The sequence below is a fragment of the Lepisma saccharinum genome, chromosome 13 (genome assembly GCF_977018435.1).
Source record: "Lepisma saccharinum chromosome 13, izLepSacc3.1, whole genome shotgun sequence".
Lineage (NCBI taxonomy): Eukaryota > Metazoa > Arthropoda > Insecta > Zygentoma > Lepismatidae > Lepisma > Lepisma saccharinum.
In genome coordinates this window covers 76,152,542-76,171,766 of record NC_139241.1, presented here as the reverse complement: position 1 = coordinate 76,171,766, position 19,225 = coordinate 76,152,542, and the positions used below count along the sequence as shown (strand labels likewise).

General features: G+C 39.0%; 1 protein-coding gene across 1 annotated transcript; it reads left to right on the top strand.

Annotated features, from left to right (window-relative positions):
• The first annotated feature begins 1,429 nt into the window (after nucleotides 1-1,429).
• On the top strand, nucleotides 1,430-12,015 carry LOC145997433 (uncharacterized). Its single transcript, XM_083134469.1, has 3 exons — nucleotides 1,430-1,583; nucleotides 9,207-9,282; nucleotides 11,730-12,015. Exons 2-3 carry the CDS (start codon nucleotides 9,216-9,218, stop codon nucleotides 11,828-11,830), a joined length of 168 nt encoding a protein of 55 aa, XP_082990595.1. The 5' UTR covers nucleotides 1,430-1,583; nucleotides 9,207-9,215; the 3' UTR covers nucleotides 11,831-12,015.
• The last annotated feature ends 7,210 nt before the right edge of the window (nucleotides 12,016-19,225 follow it).

Here is a 19,225-nt window from a genome sequence, read left to right as displayed (position 1 = left end):
AGCAAAAGTATGCAATATTTCTTCATGCCAAGATGTCAATCGAACATCTTGACCCTTCTGAGGGGTGCCCATTCCCCCCAAAGCCCATGACACGTTCCCCTCCCAAAAGGTAGAACATTCCCCCCGTTTATGCCAAATTTAATTACTCAAATTATTTTTGTCACAACACAAAATTTGCGAAAAAATGTAATACCAGAGGTGCACCTACCAATAATAATAATAATAATATTTTTTTCAATACCGTCAATTTCACATTAGCTAATAATAAAATCTTATTGTATGGCGGTCAACAATAGGCCGGACCTGCGCTTCACACACACAGCTATAGGGATCTCCCTGTGCCTAACCTATTTCTTTCATGACCAGGATAACTCCTTTACATTTTGTAGGGGGTGTTAAGGGACTTTTGACTCGTCATAGTTCATGTAATGAGGCTTTTATCAGTCACATAGTTAAACATATTATTTTGTATCTTCTGATCCCATTGCAGTCCCAGAAATTTTTTTTTATATGTTTTAGAGTATGGCATGAGGGACCAAATACATTTTTTTCACGATTTTTGGTGATGACATGTTTTGAGATATTGAAGGTCAAAGAGCAAGGTCAGGTGACAAAATTATATTTTTATCCAAAGGCAGACTTGTTATATATCACTGGAAAGCTTGTTCAATTCCCTGTACAATAAGCTTTATTTGAGCTTCCTAGGCGAAATAGGGGCGGAGTTACAGCACATTAAGTATAGCTAAGCGGGCTCAAAACGGGCAATTTATGCGAATTTCGATTTTGAATAATTTAACAATTACAAGACCCACGAAACTCAAATTTTTCATAGTTACTAAGTTCCATGCATAGTTTCAACTGCCCAAAATTCATGAAAATCGAAGATGGTCAGGTTGGCACATATGTGTGTTGATTTGACATGGAATGACTCCTATGCAACATGGAGCGACATAAAATAAGAAAATACTACATATGAAACAAGCTAACACTAAATTGTGTACGTATTCAAAGCTTATTCAATACAAATATACAACACATATTATTTAAATACATTACACTACAGAAAAGAAGTAGATTGAGAGCGAAGCGAGCAAGAACATTTTCAGATCCAATTTTTGCAATTGAAAACAATATTGATTTAATAGGGCGCAAATAATTTCGCTGAACGCTCTCTTTTACAACTTTTTTCTTTAGATCATTCGGCGCCCATGGCCGCCCCTAGCTACAGCTCCTAACTTGACGAAAACGAGAAATGCAGATAATGCGAGCGAAGTAAGCAAGAAAATTTTACAAAATGTATTTTTAATGTTATAACATAATGTAAGGTTTGAACTGTAACCTTAGGTTAGGAGAGGGGAGTAAAAAATTGACCGGATGCATCCAGTCTCTGTGCGTCAGGTGGCAGTTATGCAACGAAGCAATCCAACAGAACCGGACGAGTACACAGTTTTTCCCAACAGTTGGTAGCACTGGCATCCAACGATGTGCAAGCTTACCCCGTGCATATATAACCCAAGTTCAGCTGTGCAATGCTAATTCTGGTCGCTGATTGTTTGAGTGAGTTTTCGTGAAACCCAAAGCTTGTAAGTAGATAGCATTATGTTGCACTTGAGGTCCGGTTTGATTTCTTCTCTGTAGATTTGCCTAGGCACGTCTCTAGAAATATATATATATATATATCGCTAGGGGAAAAGGGGGGTTGAGTCCGAACGAACTGTCTCTGGAATAATAATAATGTTAATTAAAATAATTATATAAAATTAAATAAATACTAATTAAAATATAAAAAATATATTGTTATTACGCGAATAGGTAAAGCGACTGTATAAGAGGGCGTAGTGGTAACGGCCAAGGGGTCCCGGGTTCGATACCCGGTAGAGGAACATAGTGGTTCGGAACCCACTTTAAAGTATAGGTCAAACCAAAGACTGCGTAAGAATAGATATGTAACAGCAAGTATTCGGTAGATCGGCATAATTTGTACAAAAAAACAAGTGCCCTGACAAAGAAATTAATGTCAAATAGATAAATAATTGAATATTTACTGAATAATAGAAAATGATGTTCCTGATTATTATTTTATGCATATTTTCATAAACAGTAGTGTGCTTGCATAAATCTCTGGTACTGTGCTAGCCATCGTTTCTCAACCTATGGAGCGCGTCCCACTGCTGGATCCCGAGGGGACGGTCGGTGGGTCGTGAAGTTCGGCTCAAAAATTTATTTACGGTGTCTTCAAGCCTATTACTTTTAAATTAGCAAGGTATACTGTTTTAAAAATTTAAATTCTACCCGTTTTTCACGTAGTGTAAATTCTACATTTCTGTTATCCACGCTCTATAATTGCTTTTTACCGGCATCTCGTAACTCAAGAGAATCGAATATTTGTTGTTTTCGTTTCGGTCATAGCAATGCGTTCTTAATTATCTGTGCATGCATGCATCTCGATTTGATATTTCCGACCGCCTCTGTTTGTGTGTGGGAGGGGGGGGGAGGGTGTTGCCGAGATGTGTCAACTGTCATCATTTCACATTGCTATCCAGACTGCTTGGATTACATAGCTAACCGCATGAAAACAATGTTTTCAATTTCCGCGCATGCGTGTTTAAGTTAGATGTTAGACTAGGGTAAAATAGTCTTTTTAAATTACATATTTACTTTTTTAGAATGAAGTACGTGTAATTTGTTTAAGCAAGCGTAAAAGAGAGCTGCTGTAAGTACTCGATGTTAGCAAATATATGATTTATCAGCTGGGTGCGCACCGGCGCCAATGCTTATGGGTCCCATGAAGAAGTGTGTAATACCCATCAAGGTGGGTCCCGGACTGAAAAAGGGTGAGAAGCACTGTTCTAAGCAGTATGATCCAGATATAATCTTTGCCTTCCAATAAGGTCAGAGGAAATAAGTAGGCATGTGACGAAGCTGAAAACTTACCGATGCCGATGTACTCACCGATAATTTTTGGAACCGATACCGATGCCGATATTTAACCGATTCCGATACATAAGATTATTAAACAGAAATGGGTTGTTATTTTCAGCATGACAAAAATAAATTTGCTATGTACATTTCTATTACATATCATATGTATATACATATATATTCTCATTAGATGCGAATGTACATTTTTTGCATCTACAAATTGTTATGTGAACCTTTAAGAAGAACATGGATTCTCAAGAGATTAAACATTAGTACACAAGCAGTTCTTTGAAATGCAAAATGAATTCCTGTTCTGCCAGATTCAACTTCAGAAATACGAGATTTGGAAGCACTTCAGTAAGTAACCTACTTATTCTCTTATCGCAAATCTGTTCAGCAACACTGAACACTCAATCACTGAATAATGATGCAGCAGGTATGCCCAAGTATTTTCTCAGCACTTGCTTCAGGTTTGAATACTCATTTTTGAATTTCCAATACAACAGCAGATCCTGGTTCAGCAATGTACTGTTTTATTTCCGATTTATAGTTAGGTTGATCCTCTGAATGAGAGTTTGCAATAATTGTATTACAAAAACTCTACAATAATGACGAATCATAACCAAATTTTCAATAAATCTTACAAAACTAGAATATAAAACTTATTAGAAGGTAATACTCTAGTATAATCTGTACCGGTTTAAATATCGGATTTTTGCCGATTCCGATGCCGATATGTCAATTTCGGCCGATTTTCATACATCTGTAATCGGCTTCGGCACATCCCTAGTAATAACTAACCAGCGATTATACAACAAATGCTAGACAAATATATTTTTATTAATTAATTTTAGTACTCCGTAAGTCTTTCTCGGGTAAGGGCCGAACCCCATGCCCCCCCCCCCCATATACGTCCTTGACGACACTTTATCTTGTCTTTCGCACTCACTAGACACCCCAAGGCATGAGCACGGTGCGATACCCCTGGGTATATGAATGCTCTGCCGGGTGTAAGGGGTCCTCTTTCCACGTAGTGCACCAAATAGTCAACCTCACTTCCACGTAGTGCACCCTGGACTGCAGACTAACGAGGCTCTGGCGACTGGCCGCATGGCCAGTATAATTTTGTTTGTGTTGTCCTGTTTTCTGTCCTTGTGTGTGTCTGCTGAGTGCCCCTTTACAGCCTCATCTTTTAACAAAAGTCAGAATATTTTATGATTTTAGTTCTTCAACGTTAGAGTTGTTATGTGTAACGATAAGGGACTGGACCCCGTATAATGTGATGGGTGCAAAATATCCTTAGTGCTGACGCACCCACAAATTCAAATTCAAAGTGAATTCTCTGCACTGATAGTATTTCATGTATGTAAACACTAGTACTAGGCTCCGCAGAATTGTAGCTGCGTTCTTAAAATATTTTGCCATTTTCTTAAATGTTTTTCAAATTGGATTGGATTGATTTGTTGTTTCAAGTCCACTTTATGCACAGTAAAGTGAATCGGGACTGGACCTACAGTTTAAAGTGGGATCCGAACCACTTGTGCCTCCGCCGGGTATCGAACCCGGGACCCCTTGATTACAAGGCGAAGACGCTACCACTGCGCCATCGGGGAGGCCCTAAAAAAAGTTGTTCAAATACAGCAATGATGACTGGGGGTCATTTTAAGAGGAGTTCATTTTCACAGTTTCCATTGAAATTTAGGCTTTTCTCAAATTTTCGGGAGGGGCTGTGTCCCCATCGGCTCCCCCCTGAGTACGCCAATGTATGTAGAAACTTTATTTTAACTTGTTGCGATACCGTGCTTATAATAAGTGGATATTAACATGCCAAACACATTTTTTTCTTCATACTAACTAAGTCGCGAGATTACACGATTTTTACCTCGTCTTGCACGACTTCTGCCAAGAAAGCGGCGAAAACTTTAAATTTTCTACCGTGAGAGTTCAATGCGAGTTTCTTTGAGTTTTCGTTTTGAGTCTACTTTATGCGCAGATATGGCCGCCGTCGTCTAGTCAATAGGGCGGCTGACTTCACGCGAGAGACACGGGTTCGATTCTCGAAGTGGGGGATCTCGACGGGTGGAAATTATCCGGTCTTGTCCCCGCATCAAGCGGCTCTGGGGCTCATCTAGCCTCAAATCAATGGGCACCGGGGGGAAACCGTGGGACATAAAAGCTGCTGGTGCGTGGTGCTGATCACATCCATCCAAAATGATTTGATTGGAATTTAAAATTTTGGGTGCGTCAGCACTTGGACTATTTTGCACCCGTAACATTATACATGGTCCAGCCCCTTATCATAACTAAAATAACATAATTGTTGTGTCGTGTAACTAAAATATTAAAATATTCTAACCGGTTAAAAACTGAGGTGGACAAATCAGAGGACAACACACAGAATTATACTGGCCAGAGGGCCAGTCACCAGAGCCTCGTTAGTCTGGCAGTCCAGGGTGTTCTACGTGGAAGTGAGGTTGACAATTGGGTATAGTACGTGGAAGGCATCCCTTACACCTCCATCCAGACTCGAGAATGCGTGGAGCCCTACCCCCCCCCCACATTCCCTAAATTTGTCTTCATGGCACGCTGCTATATGCACGGGGAACTTTACATTTATGCGTAGATAGACTAATCGGGTTTGGAGCTACAGTTTATAGTGGGATGCGAACGACTGTGTGCCTCCACGGGGTTTCAAACCCGGAATCTCTTGATTACAAGGCGACCACGTTACCACGACGTCATCAGGGAAGCCCCCGCGAGTTCAGTTTGTTCGACGCCCTAAACAGAGAAATATATCTGTTTGGAAGAACCAAAACAACAATTTCCGGTAACCAAATATTTACTTAAATAGAAGACCAACAGTGATTTTCACCAGAACCAAATTATTTTAGTACTTGTGCACATTTATTTAGAGTTACCATAAAATTGGTTAGACTGTTCACATTTAGTGAAGGCTCTTTACGCTTACCAGAGGCGTGGCGTGCATGTTGTAACGGCAAAATGTAAAGAATTAAAGAAAGTTGTTTCAATTAAATGACAACATTGTTAAATACGTTAATGAACACCGTAGATATTGCCTATGACATTTTTTCTGCAGCCGACAAAGCGAAGAAAGAGGCCGTACCCCTGAAGAGGCAACAAGGGAGAAGAGGGCGCCAATGCAAGGAAAGAGCGGGGAAGGACTTTATGGGGTTATTCATATGCCTGTTAAGGGGCCCTGTTGCCTTTCAGACCTACCGGATCAGCCAGTGTTGTCACATCGGATTGGCAGAAGAATAGCTAAATCCCGTCTAAAATAGGAATACCATTTCTGTGAAGCAACTGGAGGTATACTTCAGAGCCAAGGCTGGATTGAACTGCAACTGAGAGCAGTTAGGAAATAGACGAAAATATAGTTCCTTGGTGTGATTTGTGATTTGGACAAACCTTGCTCCAAAACACTAAGTTGGCAACAGTAGTACGTACAGCTGGGTTTCCCTTCCACGAAGGAGCGGAGTTCTGTCGTCTGCTCAGTGCTCACCACACAAACGTCAAACTGACCCGAGAAAAGTGTGTATCTTCCTCCTTCCCCTTCGCACCTCATTGCAAAGAAACAGAGACAGACGAAGAATTGACGAGGTCCACCACTATTCATTGGATTTTTGTGGTAACTGTCTCATTAGGGTAGTTCTTTCGAGGAATGTTTGTGGCTAAATCACTGTGATTGCAAAACAAGAACGAAATGAACAAATGTCTAGCTCGAAGACATGTTTTCTTAACCGGGCGTGGGGGGGTGATGACGTCTAGCAGGCATAATTGTCGTACTGAAAGCCGGTAGAAGTCACGCCACGCCACTGACGCTCACCAAAAAGTTTAACTGAACGCGTTTTGTGAATTCGAAAAATTCAGTTTTATCTGCGTCATGCACTCGAAAACATTTTTCGCGACACACATCTAAAATATTTTCACAAATGCCTAAGTCATGAGAATTTCTACCGTTAAATTTACCTTTGCTAAGAAAAAGAAAACTGGTTTGTCTGATTTAAAAAAAAAAAGCTTGGTTAATCATTTTTTGTAACAGAAAACAAAAAAAGATTTGCAGCCTTACAAAATTTTGTAATTTTTGAGCACACCCTTTGCTAACTGTAAAAAGATGTGCAGCAATACTACTAAAGGAATTTGGTGTTTTTTTTTTTCAAATTGTTTAGTTGCTCTATACAAGTGTTTCTCAACCTCCTCCGGACCCTGGCAACAATTCTACAGGGGCGTGACAGGTTCTCCTGGAAGTTATTTTAGTTTTGTAGTTCCTTAGTTTTATCTTAGTTCCTTAATTTTATTTATTGACTTGCATTAATTTACTTTGGTTTCTTGTGCCACGTTTGGCTAATTTTCGCAGATGGGGATGAGTGATGAAACTGATGAATGGATACTCACAAACATCCTAGGCCGAAATTCGAACCCGGAACCCCTGGCGTCGGAGCTAACTACTCCGACACGGTGGCCAGCTTATAGGCTTCCTGTTGTCCCTTTTCTCCTTAGGTCAGTTTTATTTATTTTCGTGTCTCTCTCTCTCTCTCTCTCTCTCTCTCTCTCTCTCTCTCTCTCTCTCTCTCTCTCTCTCTGTCGCGTCGTCGCCTTGTAATCAAGGGGTCCCGGGTTCGATACCCGGTGGAGGCACATAGTGGTTCGGATCCCACTTTAAACTGTAGGTCCAGTCCCAATTAGCCCTACTGTGCATATAATCGACTTCACCACCAAATAAATCAAAATATATCTCTCTCTCGCACTCTCTCAGTCCCTTAACTATAACAAAATTGAGAGGAGGCCCCTAACAAAAAAAATATATACAATTATGTGTGTTCAAAACTGCATAACTCAATTTTTAAAACTAATGAATTCATTCATTTCACAACAAGATAGAAAACAACTATACTGTTTCCGAGGATAAAATCTCCTCCTATTAAAAGCCCTTAGAAGCTGGGCTGTAAAGGGACATTCAGCACACAAAAGGACAAGCACAGGGCAACACGACCCTACAAGACATTATACTGGTCGTGGGTTCAGGCGCCAGAGTATCGTTGGCCTGCAAGAAGAGCGAGGAGCGAAGATTCTGAAATATCGAAAATGTAGATGATGTCGATATCGATAGGAACCGATGATGCAGAAGAAAACAGCATTGCCGATAAAACAGAACAATACGCGATGTATAGATATTTCGATATTTTATGATTGATTGAGTTTGTGTTTTTAAGTCCCACTTTATGCACAGTATGGCTAATTGGGACTGGACCTGCAGTTTAATGTGGGATACGAACCACTATGGGCCTCCACCGGGTATCGAACCCGGGACCTCTTGATTACAAGGCGACCACGCTGCCACTTCCCTATCGGGGAGGCCAGATATTTCGATGTTGACCATTCGGGTGTCCAGGTACAATCACAGACAGTTCTGGATTGCAATGATTCTATTGAAAGTCAATGGTATCGTTACAACTCAGTAGTGTCCATGACTGTACATTCGGTTGAAATATAGGTACATTCAGCAGATGAATTTTACAATTGCATCTTGTAAAATAGCTTAATTTACGTCTTTTTCTATCCATGTAAACTAAACGTGGGGATGACGATGAACACTGCATTGCTCGAATACATAAAGGAGCAAAATCTCTCAGCCAGGTTTCGAACGTAGAACACCTAGCTTCTTATAGCTCTACCCTACGCATTTTCGGTATTTCAGAATCGTTGATATGTTCAATAATTTGTTCCATTTGGTATTTCCGATATCTCGGAATCTTCAGGTAAAGGTAAAGTTCCCCGTGTATATATCACCGTGCCATAAAGGCACATTTTGTGGATGAATGTATGGGCCCCGCATATTCTCGATCTCGGACATTTTGATCACAACGCTCCGACCGCTTAGACTCCCCCAGAGTTGTCCCCAGGTACCCATTAATTTGAGACTGGGTGAGCCCCAGAGCCGCTTCAGTGCGGTCAATATTTCTGTTTGGTTGGCATCATCGATCTCTCGTTGTTTTCAATATTTCTGTATCATTGCTAATTCGGATTTTTTTTCATATTTTCGGTATCTTTGGTACAATATTGAAAAATTATTCGGTATGGTTGGTATTATGTATAGTTTGGTATTTTAAAATTATTTTTACTACTTCTGTATCATTGTCATTTCGGAATCTTGAGCATTCTTGATATATTTGGTATTTTCAATATTCCTGAAACTTCGGTATTTTCAATATCGTATAGTTCGCCATTTTTTTAAAATACAAATTTATATTTCTTTTTCTCTCTAGGTAACCATAATGGATAAAGCCACACAAGGCAACAGAACTAACCAGATAAATCCCAACCATAGTCCATCTGGACCAGGTTCGTATGCTACAAATTCTTATATACTTATATGTACAGGGTGTCCGAATTGAAACACACTAATTTCAACTGTCTGTAACTCCACATGTATTGGATGCATCCAAATGAATTATACATTAATGAACATATATAGCTGTAAAGTTTCTCTGAGCAAAGTAGTAATTAGTACATGTAGTAAATATTAATACATTTGAACATGCGCCTGGCATAACCCCTCTCAATTTTCTTCCTGTGGGGATATGTCAAGGACATGGTGTATTCAACCAAAGTGACACTATGGAATAACTTCGTGAAAGGATTACAGTTGCCTGTGGGACAGTCACACCACACATGCTACAGGCAACCTGAAGGGAAATAAGATATCGGATGGATATCCTCCTTGTGACTCGTGTAGCGCATGTGGAAATGTACTAATTACTGCTTTGCTCACAGAAACTTTAGGACTATGTATATTCATTAATGTATAATTCACTTGGATGTATCAAATAGCCTACATGTGGAGTTACACAGACAGTTGAAATTAGTGCAGTTTCAATTCGGACATCCTGTATTACTGGAATGTTTATTAGATTAGCAGTGGCGGGATTGGGTTCCAAAACCGGAGGCAAGGTGCCAAAACTGGGGGGGGGGGGGCAGAGACAGTATATTTCCCTTTGTATATAAGGTTTAGCATAAAAATGGCGAAAAATGAGGGGGCAACTTGACCCCTTGCCCCCCCAATCGCCGCCACTGATTATTAGTAAGAACGGTGCAGAGGCGAATTAAGTCTTGAGTCGAACCAGGAAGACGCGTTTACAAGATATCCAATTTCGTTTCGTTCTGGACTTCAGAACATTGAATAAAGCCAATTTCGTTTCGTTCTCGACCTTAGAACATTGAATAAACAAAAGACGTCAGTCAACATTTCTTTACTGTGCGAGTTATTTAGATATATTCAGAAGATATATTCGTTGTAGCTGATTGGTGGTGATTGGTGCATGTTGAATTTGTGGCCATTTAAACTTCGAACCTACGTTTCCGAGACCGCTGCTGTGTCCGTCCTAAGGATGGTGTATTTTCGTCTAGCTCTTCTGTGTGTTTTTGGGGAAGCCGTCAATATGTGTGATTATAGTGTAAGAATCGGGGATCAGAATGAAACTTTTCACTAAACGGAACGCTTCTCTTTCGTTAACATGGTGTTTTTTTTGTCTCTGACTATACAGCGACAAGATTAATAACTATTGAAATGGTGCGCTGTATTACAATTCATAATATAGTTAATATTAAAAGATTTACATAAACATCAAATTATATAAAATACATTGGACACGAATCTTTGGAATTTTTCTCTCCCTTTTAAAATTTGAACAGACTGAAATCGTGAATGGTGGTCAACTCGCCAACCCTGGATTAAAAAAAAATATCAATGTACCCAATCAATGTACCCATCAGTGATGTGCCGTACACTAAAAGCTTATGTCTACATTCGTTGTCTACACGTAATCTACGAGTAGATTACATTGGGTTGTAGTTTACATGGACTACGTAGGCCATCTAAAGTACATTAAAATTAATTTTCAAGGCTTTCATGAAAGGAAAGTGACATTTTCAATTATAATGGTTCCTAACGAACTCACAAGAATCCTATTTACAACAAATGAACTACGAAAGAACTATGAAAGAAGATATATCATATGAAGAAAAAAACAACAGATGGCAGTCGTGAGGCAAAGTGGTCTTTTCCCATAAAACACTAGAATATTTTCTATGTTAGGTATTTCCCTAGATGAGAAATTCTTCGAATTTGTAAGGAAGAGTATGAAAGGTTCTCCTCACACATTGCCAACTGATACGCAGTATAATTTTATTTATTATTAGCTCTTTGCTAAGTTTTCACCTTTCGCCATGTTGTTTACATAGATTCTGTTGTCTACGTGTATCAAATAGCCTACGTGTAGACGTGTAGAATGTAGACTATCGTTGTTTACGCGTAGACGCACATCACTGGTACCCATACTCAATACTTTGCCTTAATATTGCTTATTCAAATAACCAAGGGAAAGATATTTTCATGTTATTCTTGCATATGTTCTAGGATTAGATTTATTCTTTAGAAGGTCAACAATATATTTGCTCAGCTTATATCAGAAATATAAACAAACATGCCGCAAGAACGAATTGATGTGAGTTCTGATTTTGGATGTCCAGCCCACTTTATACCGTTAGATTAATCAGGGTAAATATAAAATACGAGAATCTTGAAATAAAAAATTAGTGTCCATAAAAAAAATTCTCTGGTTGTGTGAAGATAGAAGGATATATGTTGGAATAATCGAATCCACAAGACACGATAAATAATAATAATTATACAAATGATAATTAACAAATGTAAATAGAACCACAGGGTGCAACAATGAATGCAACATAGAAGGAATGCTATTTATTCTAATCAATCTTTTCTATTCTAGGTCGTACAGCGGGATATCATGGAGCAGGTACAAAACCAGACCTGGATAACCATTCAAAACAGTTGAATCCCAACAGCTCATTGTATCAAGGAAAGAAGTAAAGAATTCAAAGTATAATGGGAGCATTGTTGTTCAATTTTTGTCTTCTACAACTATTTTGCAACGCGATAAAAGAAATCACTAATGTGTTCAACAAATGTAACTAAATTTTAACAATAACTATAATTGGTTTTAATGTTGTTGATACATATTGCAGTATAATAAATATTCTTCTAAATCCATGAAATTATGCTTAGTTTTTCTTAAATCTCATGAAATACAAGTATGACAAATATGTATGAGGAAGTTGATCACAGAATATGAAAATGGTGCTTACCTGGGGCACATTCATCTCCTTCTAGTCATACATATGGCAATTTTTATAGATATATAAGAGGGTGAAGGGGAGAAGGTATGATAGTCTTTGCTCTGGCGTATTTTTAAACGTAATCCAGCGAAAAGGGGTTATGACCTTCCACTAATCCCATCTGGGTACGTCACTGACTACGTATACACTTTTAAACTTTTGGAAACTATTTCTTTGTGACGGCTTCGGTAATACAAGCAGAAAACATCCAATTAAAAATGAAGATCTTAATGTATCCTACAAGAATAGGCAACCACCATACAAATCTGTGAAACAGGCTGCATAAACTTAAGGATTGGAATTTGTTTTGTGTGTGGAAATTGCAATCGAGGTTTACTCATAAGCGTACAGTCACAAGCAAAAGTGCAGTTATCTATCCGATATTGAATTTCAGCATCAAAACTCCTTGTTTTGAAACAGTTTCGCTGACATTTCGCTTAAAAATGTAATAACTCAACTATTTTGAATCTTGAATACACGTACGATTTACTTTTGCTTCTGGCTGTACATAACTGGTTATTATAACTGCAGTTTCTTAGAATTACGATACGAGGTCGTAACAATGCGATCACACACACACACAACGGATAGGTAGGTACTTTAAAACATACAAGTACTCGGGATGAAATTTTTTTATTCATATTTCTGACTTGAGTTTTGGCACTTATATCCAGTCTTAAAAACTTCCACCACCAATGAACCCTTTTCCGATACCACCTGATCCAAATCCAAATCCGCCTCCTAAGCCGATTCCACCGAAACCTTTCCCAATTCCTCCTCCTAGGCCTATTCCATTTCCTCCCCCGAACCCACCACCGATTCCTCCTAAGCCCAGACCAATTCCACCTCCTCCAAGGGCGATTCCATTTCCTCCCCCGAAACCTTTCCCAATTCCGCTTCCCCCTAGACCGATTCCACCTCCACCCAGTCCGATTCCGCTTCCTCCCCCGAATCCCTTCCCGATTCCACCTCCTCCCAGTCCGATTCCGCTTCCTCCCCCGAATCCTTTCCCGATTCCACCTCCTCCCAGTCCGATTCCGCTTCCTCCCCCGAATCCCTTCCCGATTCCACCTCCTCCCAGTCCGATTCCGCTTCCTCCCCCGAATCCTTTCCCGATTCCACCTCCTCCCAGTCCGATTCCGCTTCCTCCCCCGAATCCCTTCCCGATTCCACCTCCTCCCAGTCCGATTCCACCTCCTCCCAGTCCGATTCCGCTTCCTCCCCCGAATCCTTTCCCGATTCCACCTCCTCCCAAGCCGATTCCACTTCCCCCGAGGCCAAGGCTACCGGAAAACCCGCTTCCGTACTGTCCCAGGCTGGATCCAATTCCCGCCCCGTAAAGTCCACCGCCCAATCCGATTCCAGATCCGCTACCGAGGCCGTATCCACCAATACCGGCGCCGTAAAGACCGGAACCTCCTAATGCTGAGCCACCTGCAACAAAAAAGAGCGATGTTAGCAAAGCCTTTGATCAGGTGAGATGATACACAAATAATGAAAAACAAGTGTTTGTTACATGTTCTTAACTGTTCACAATTTTATTTCAAAGCCATAACACTACTTTCATTATATCGATAATAATAAAACCATATTTATACTAACATACTAATAGCAATATTATTATTTAAGACACTCCAACTTTTGAGGTAAATTTCTAAATCCTTATAGGACAATGAACCTACATTTAATTTGGAAACTATAGCATAAATGACATCAACAAGTTTTCACAGTGTATAGAGGACATAAAGAGGAACAATTTTCATTAATGTTTTTATCTCTAGTCTCGTTGTTTAGAAGCTACGAGGCTACAAACAATGTCATTTTTCTCTCTCGCATGTATGCAAGCACGCAGCACAGGAATCATGATTGAAACTCACATTTCAGTCTAAATGAGGGCTCATCGAGAAAAACGTCACTAGCATGTCCTCTACGCGCTGTGAAATTTAATAATGTTATACGGCTACACCCTGTGTACATGCCAGATTAAGACCTTGTAACTTTTGTACTGTCCACAATATATTTCGTGGGATAATTCACTGACACAGGCGATTAGCAAAAAAAAAAAAAAAAAAACGGAAGAAAGGCAACGCTAAATAAAAAGACAAAAAAAAGAAAGACTACATACCTCCTCCAAGCCCATATCCAAGCCCTATGGAACCAGCATTCCCCACAGAATAACAGCTAAACAGCAGGAGCAGTAACGTTCCCTGAAATATGTAACAGACATAATCAGGATGAAAAATATTAAATACAATTATCTTGCACTATCCGTGCAAGGCAAAATAGCACGGTGTGTGTGTTGTAACAAATCCTCTCCACATAAAACAAAATCTGTACACTAACAGAAACTCCTTGGTCGTAGCAATTCCGTTCAACAATGCCCGAGACTGTACAGTCGGTCCAAGGAAGACGAAACTACCTGGTAAGGACGATTCCAAACGCGAGAGGGGAAGCAGGGAGAAGCACTCGCCAAACTACCCTGTGGTATTTCGCTTGCATGGGTTCGCTTTTTGTGTTTATTACCGCTTTCTGTTTTTTGTTTGTGATGACTTATAATTCGCAACAAACCGTTTCGAAGTGGAATTAGGAAAATTGGGACGTTTTGCCCCCTGTTGCACATTCTACAAAACCCCCTCTTTATGCTAGAAAATGTCACAAGCCATTCAGTTACTACATTTATATTTATAATAGTATATACAACATTATTATTATTATTATTGAATACTATCCTGATTAATGTTGTGTACATTTGTGCTAATTATAATATTTACTAAGGAGATCAATTTAATTGAATGATCTAAAATAAAGCCACTGCTTTACAAACAAGTTTATCTACTAATGCGACGTGATGAATACAGATACTCATGATATGTTCTGTTTGCTGATATAGTATATGACTGGCTTACATAACCCTTACATAATTCGTAAACATCTCTGTATGTATTTTGGCGGCGATGTTACTACGTTGAAACTTCATTGCTGTTTCTACAGCAGACGATTTTCAAGGAACCCGCTTCCTGTCCAAAGCTCCGTCACTCCTATTTAGCCACTGAACGCGTCCGGTTGGCGCATGCGCACTTCCGTCCATGGTCTCGGCTAAGGCAGCCAGACGCAATCGATTTGTCAATTCGATAAACTGTGTTCTTAGTTCGATTATGTTTCCACTAGCTATGAGTGATTTGCACTTTTTGAATGGATAATATTTTGTTCATCTTAACTGGCATGAGCGTATCAATGTTGAAACATAAATATGTATTGAAGATTAGGCACACACAGGAGATGTACTACTGTACGTGCGAAAAATGCAGGCAGAGACGATTCCACGCAGGTAAAACAGCGATAGCGAAAAATCAGGCGACTTCAGTCCGGCTCAGTAGCTTAGTGGTTAGAGCAATGACACGGCATGCCAGAGACCCGGGTTCGAGTCCTGGTCGAGCCTGCATCTTTCGCTGAAAATCTCTATGAATATCTATTGTTTTGTATATTCCTATGCAGGTGCGTTGCCAGAAACTTTTGGGTCGTCATTGAAAAGCATATATAATAATACTATGAGGACTATAAACTAATACTAATGAGCACCAGTGGCGGTGATTAGGGAGGGCGAGGGGTGACAATTCCCCCCCTTTTTGCTCCTTTTTTTGTACCCCTTCTCTATGGCCCTTTAATGCTAAGTGTTGTCTACCAAGAGAAATTAAACCGTCCGTGCCCCCTCCCCCAGTTTTGCACCTAATCGCCACTCCTGATGGACACCTATTTTTAAAAATACACATTTTTTAATGATGAAATCATTTTTATCATGTTTCTCAACTTGGTCAATTGATTGATTGATTTTGTTTATTTTGCATCGCTTTTTCTGCCACTTTTGGCTAATTTGCGAAGATGGGGATGAGCGATGATATGATGAAATTGATGAATGGACACTCACAAACATCCATGCCCAGGCCAGGATTCGAACCCGGGACCCCTAGCATCGTAGCGCGATGTGCTAACCACTCCGCCACGGAAGCTGACTCAACTTGGTCAAGCTGTGCAGTTCGTACCATCACTTCTGAATCACCCTGTATATTGATTACAAGGCAACCGTATCAGACACTACACTACAGGCAACAAATTAACTTAAAAATGTTAACAACCTAAATATACAACTTACCCAGTTAAAATCGTCCATCTTGAATCCAATGAGGGCAATCATAAACAGCGTGGAGCACAAATACTTCTTGGCTATTTATACAACATATACTCTCCTCGTGGTACAATTAGCCCCAGGCAGGCACAGTTTGTCATTTTACCGTACACGGTCAAATTCTGTTTCCATGGTTTAATCGCACTTCCCGACATAGACCTTGTGCATTGTTGCTTTTCCACATTGCACAATATTGTCGTTGTTCCTCAGTAAAGTTCAAGGCAGTGGCAACGCTGCGAGATTCCTGTTTATGCTCTATTGGCGATAAACTCGGTGAAAGGCAAGCGTAAAGAAATTTCGTCTAATCTTGTTTAAGTTCATTTTATGAACAGTTGGAGCTAGCCGAGATCGATTAGTGGGATAGGAACAAACGAATTTTGTCCCCATTGGGAATCGAACCTATGACTGAGGATATAGATTTGTAATACAGTATAACCTCGTTAATTCGGACCCCGATAAGCCGGACTTCGCTTCATCAGGACAGGCAACCCCCCCATACCCCCCCCCAAAAAAAAGGAATGCAAGGTTTTAAATGTGGCTAGAAGTCAACAAGAGAACTTCCAAAAGAAAAGACAGTCAACCACTGATAAAATTGTGTTTCCCGCAGACTTTGTACTTTACTGTATAGTGTATTTAGGCCTATGCCCTTTAAATACACCATAATAAACGTGTTTGGTTGCTATAAACGGTGTTTTAATGCACTTTCTACTGTTCTTTTAGGTTATATCAGTTAATCCGGACTTTCGTTAAACCGGTCAACTTATCCCCCATTACTTCGGATTAACGAGGTGTTACTGTACGCACAAGCACAGATACTCTCTCTCTGGAAGAGACCAGCGAATGCAAGTTAGAGCTTTGTTTATGACAACGTATTGCGAACTTGCTGCTTCAAATCTAAAACATATATTGATACAGTGGAAGTTCTCTGTAACGAACACCAATGTGAAACAAGGGCGCCTGCAGGGAGGGGCCAGGGGCACTTGCCTCACCTGAGATTTCTGGAAAGAGTTAATGAAATTCAAACGGTGAAATTGTAGCGATATTTTGTAACAAAAAAATATTGTTTTCTGTGACAGCAACTATTATTACTATTAGCGGATCAGACGTCTTAAAATTACAGGATGATCTTAATAGAGTTGTACAATGGTGTGACATAAATGGTATGCAAATTAATTTAGCTAAATGCAAACTATTGAGATGTTCGAGAAAAACAAATTGTATTGTCTCTCAATATGTTATTAAATCTTATAAAATTTCTATTTGTTCTAGTCATAAGAATGTGGGCATAATTATAGATTCTAAATTGCTATTTGATGAACATATAATTGAAGTTTGTAAAAAAGGTAAAACGGTTTTAGGTTTCATATTTTTTAATTGGACTTCACTTAACAGAAACGTTTAGATTTCTATTTATAGTTTTGCTTCGCCCATTAATGGAATATGGAAGTGAATTATGGAACGCAGCAACAAATAGTCACACCGAGAAAATTGAATCGATTCAGAAATTATTTATGAGGTTACTGTGTATGAAAATGAAGAAAAGTTACAAATCACTAAATTATATGGAGTGGTTGGAGATACTTAATTTAACAACCTTGAACTCAAGAAGGAAATATAAAATTAATGTATTGATACAAAACATTTTGTCAAATAAGATTGATAGTGAATACTTCATAAATACAATATTATATAACGTTCCAAAATACAAAACAAGAAAAAAATAATTACTATCAGTAAATTTGAAGAATGTTGGTGAATTTATAAAAAATATTAAAAGATGATATTAACTATGACTTCCCTTAAAATATTATATTTAGGTATGATATGAGATTTACTGTAAAAACCATTATGAGTTAATCCTTTGTTATTACTCTTTGTGACATGGTGCTGTATAAGGTTTCTATTTTTTAACTGTTCTCAGTACTTTAAAATAAACTATTATTATTATTATTATTATTTGTTTTTGAAGTAGGGTTACATTTAAACTTACAGTTCATTTTACACTTATTATATCTAACTATAAGAAACAGCTTTTTGTCCTGCATGAATTAATATGTTAAATATCCAGTTATGCAAATTCTACATAAATACACAGAATATGGAAATTGCAAATGTATGTAATTAAAGAAAAAACATTAGTAGTAGTGGTGGTAATAATAATAATAATAAAAACCACAAAAATAATGGCAATAATAATAATAATAATAATAATAATAATAATAAAAGTATCTGAGAGAAGACCCTGCGTCCGTTGTTAAACTGAATTGAATTTTTTATTGAATTGCTTTATTTTTAACTTCGCTCCTTGTGCCATTATTGGCTAATTTGCGAAGATGAGGATGAGTGATGATATGATGAAATTGATGAATGGACACTCGCAAACATCCATGCCCAGGCCAGGATACGAATCCGGAACCCCTGGCATCGTAGCGCGATGTTCTAACCACTGCCACGGGAGCCGGACAAGTCTGTTGTTAAGAAGTGACAGCTGTTCGGAAATAAACTTACGATGTAAAAAAGAAACTAGATTTGCGGAACAAAATGTATTTGAATGTTTTGAATTTCTAATAAGTTTAGCGAACAAAATTTATCATTTAATTAAATTTTCTTTACGTACATTCATTTCTAAATGTAGTGAAGAATTATGTTAATCTACCAACACCGGTGCACGCAGGTGAATAGTTCATAGCATCTTTCTAGAAGGGCGGCATACACAATAAGATGTTTAATATATTTAGAAGTTTCCACTCGCAAAAATGGCAGAAGGGGGGTCACTTTAAAGGGGGTTTGCATGTACCACTCTGGTTTATGAAAATTTTGATTTTCTCAACATCTCGGAGGGGGCTGTTCACACGAACTCACACATGCATAAACATAGGGAATCGCTGTGGTCAAGATGGTAGGGCA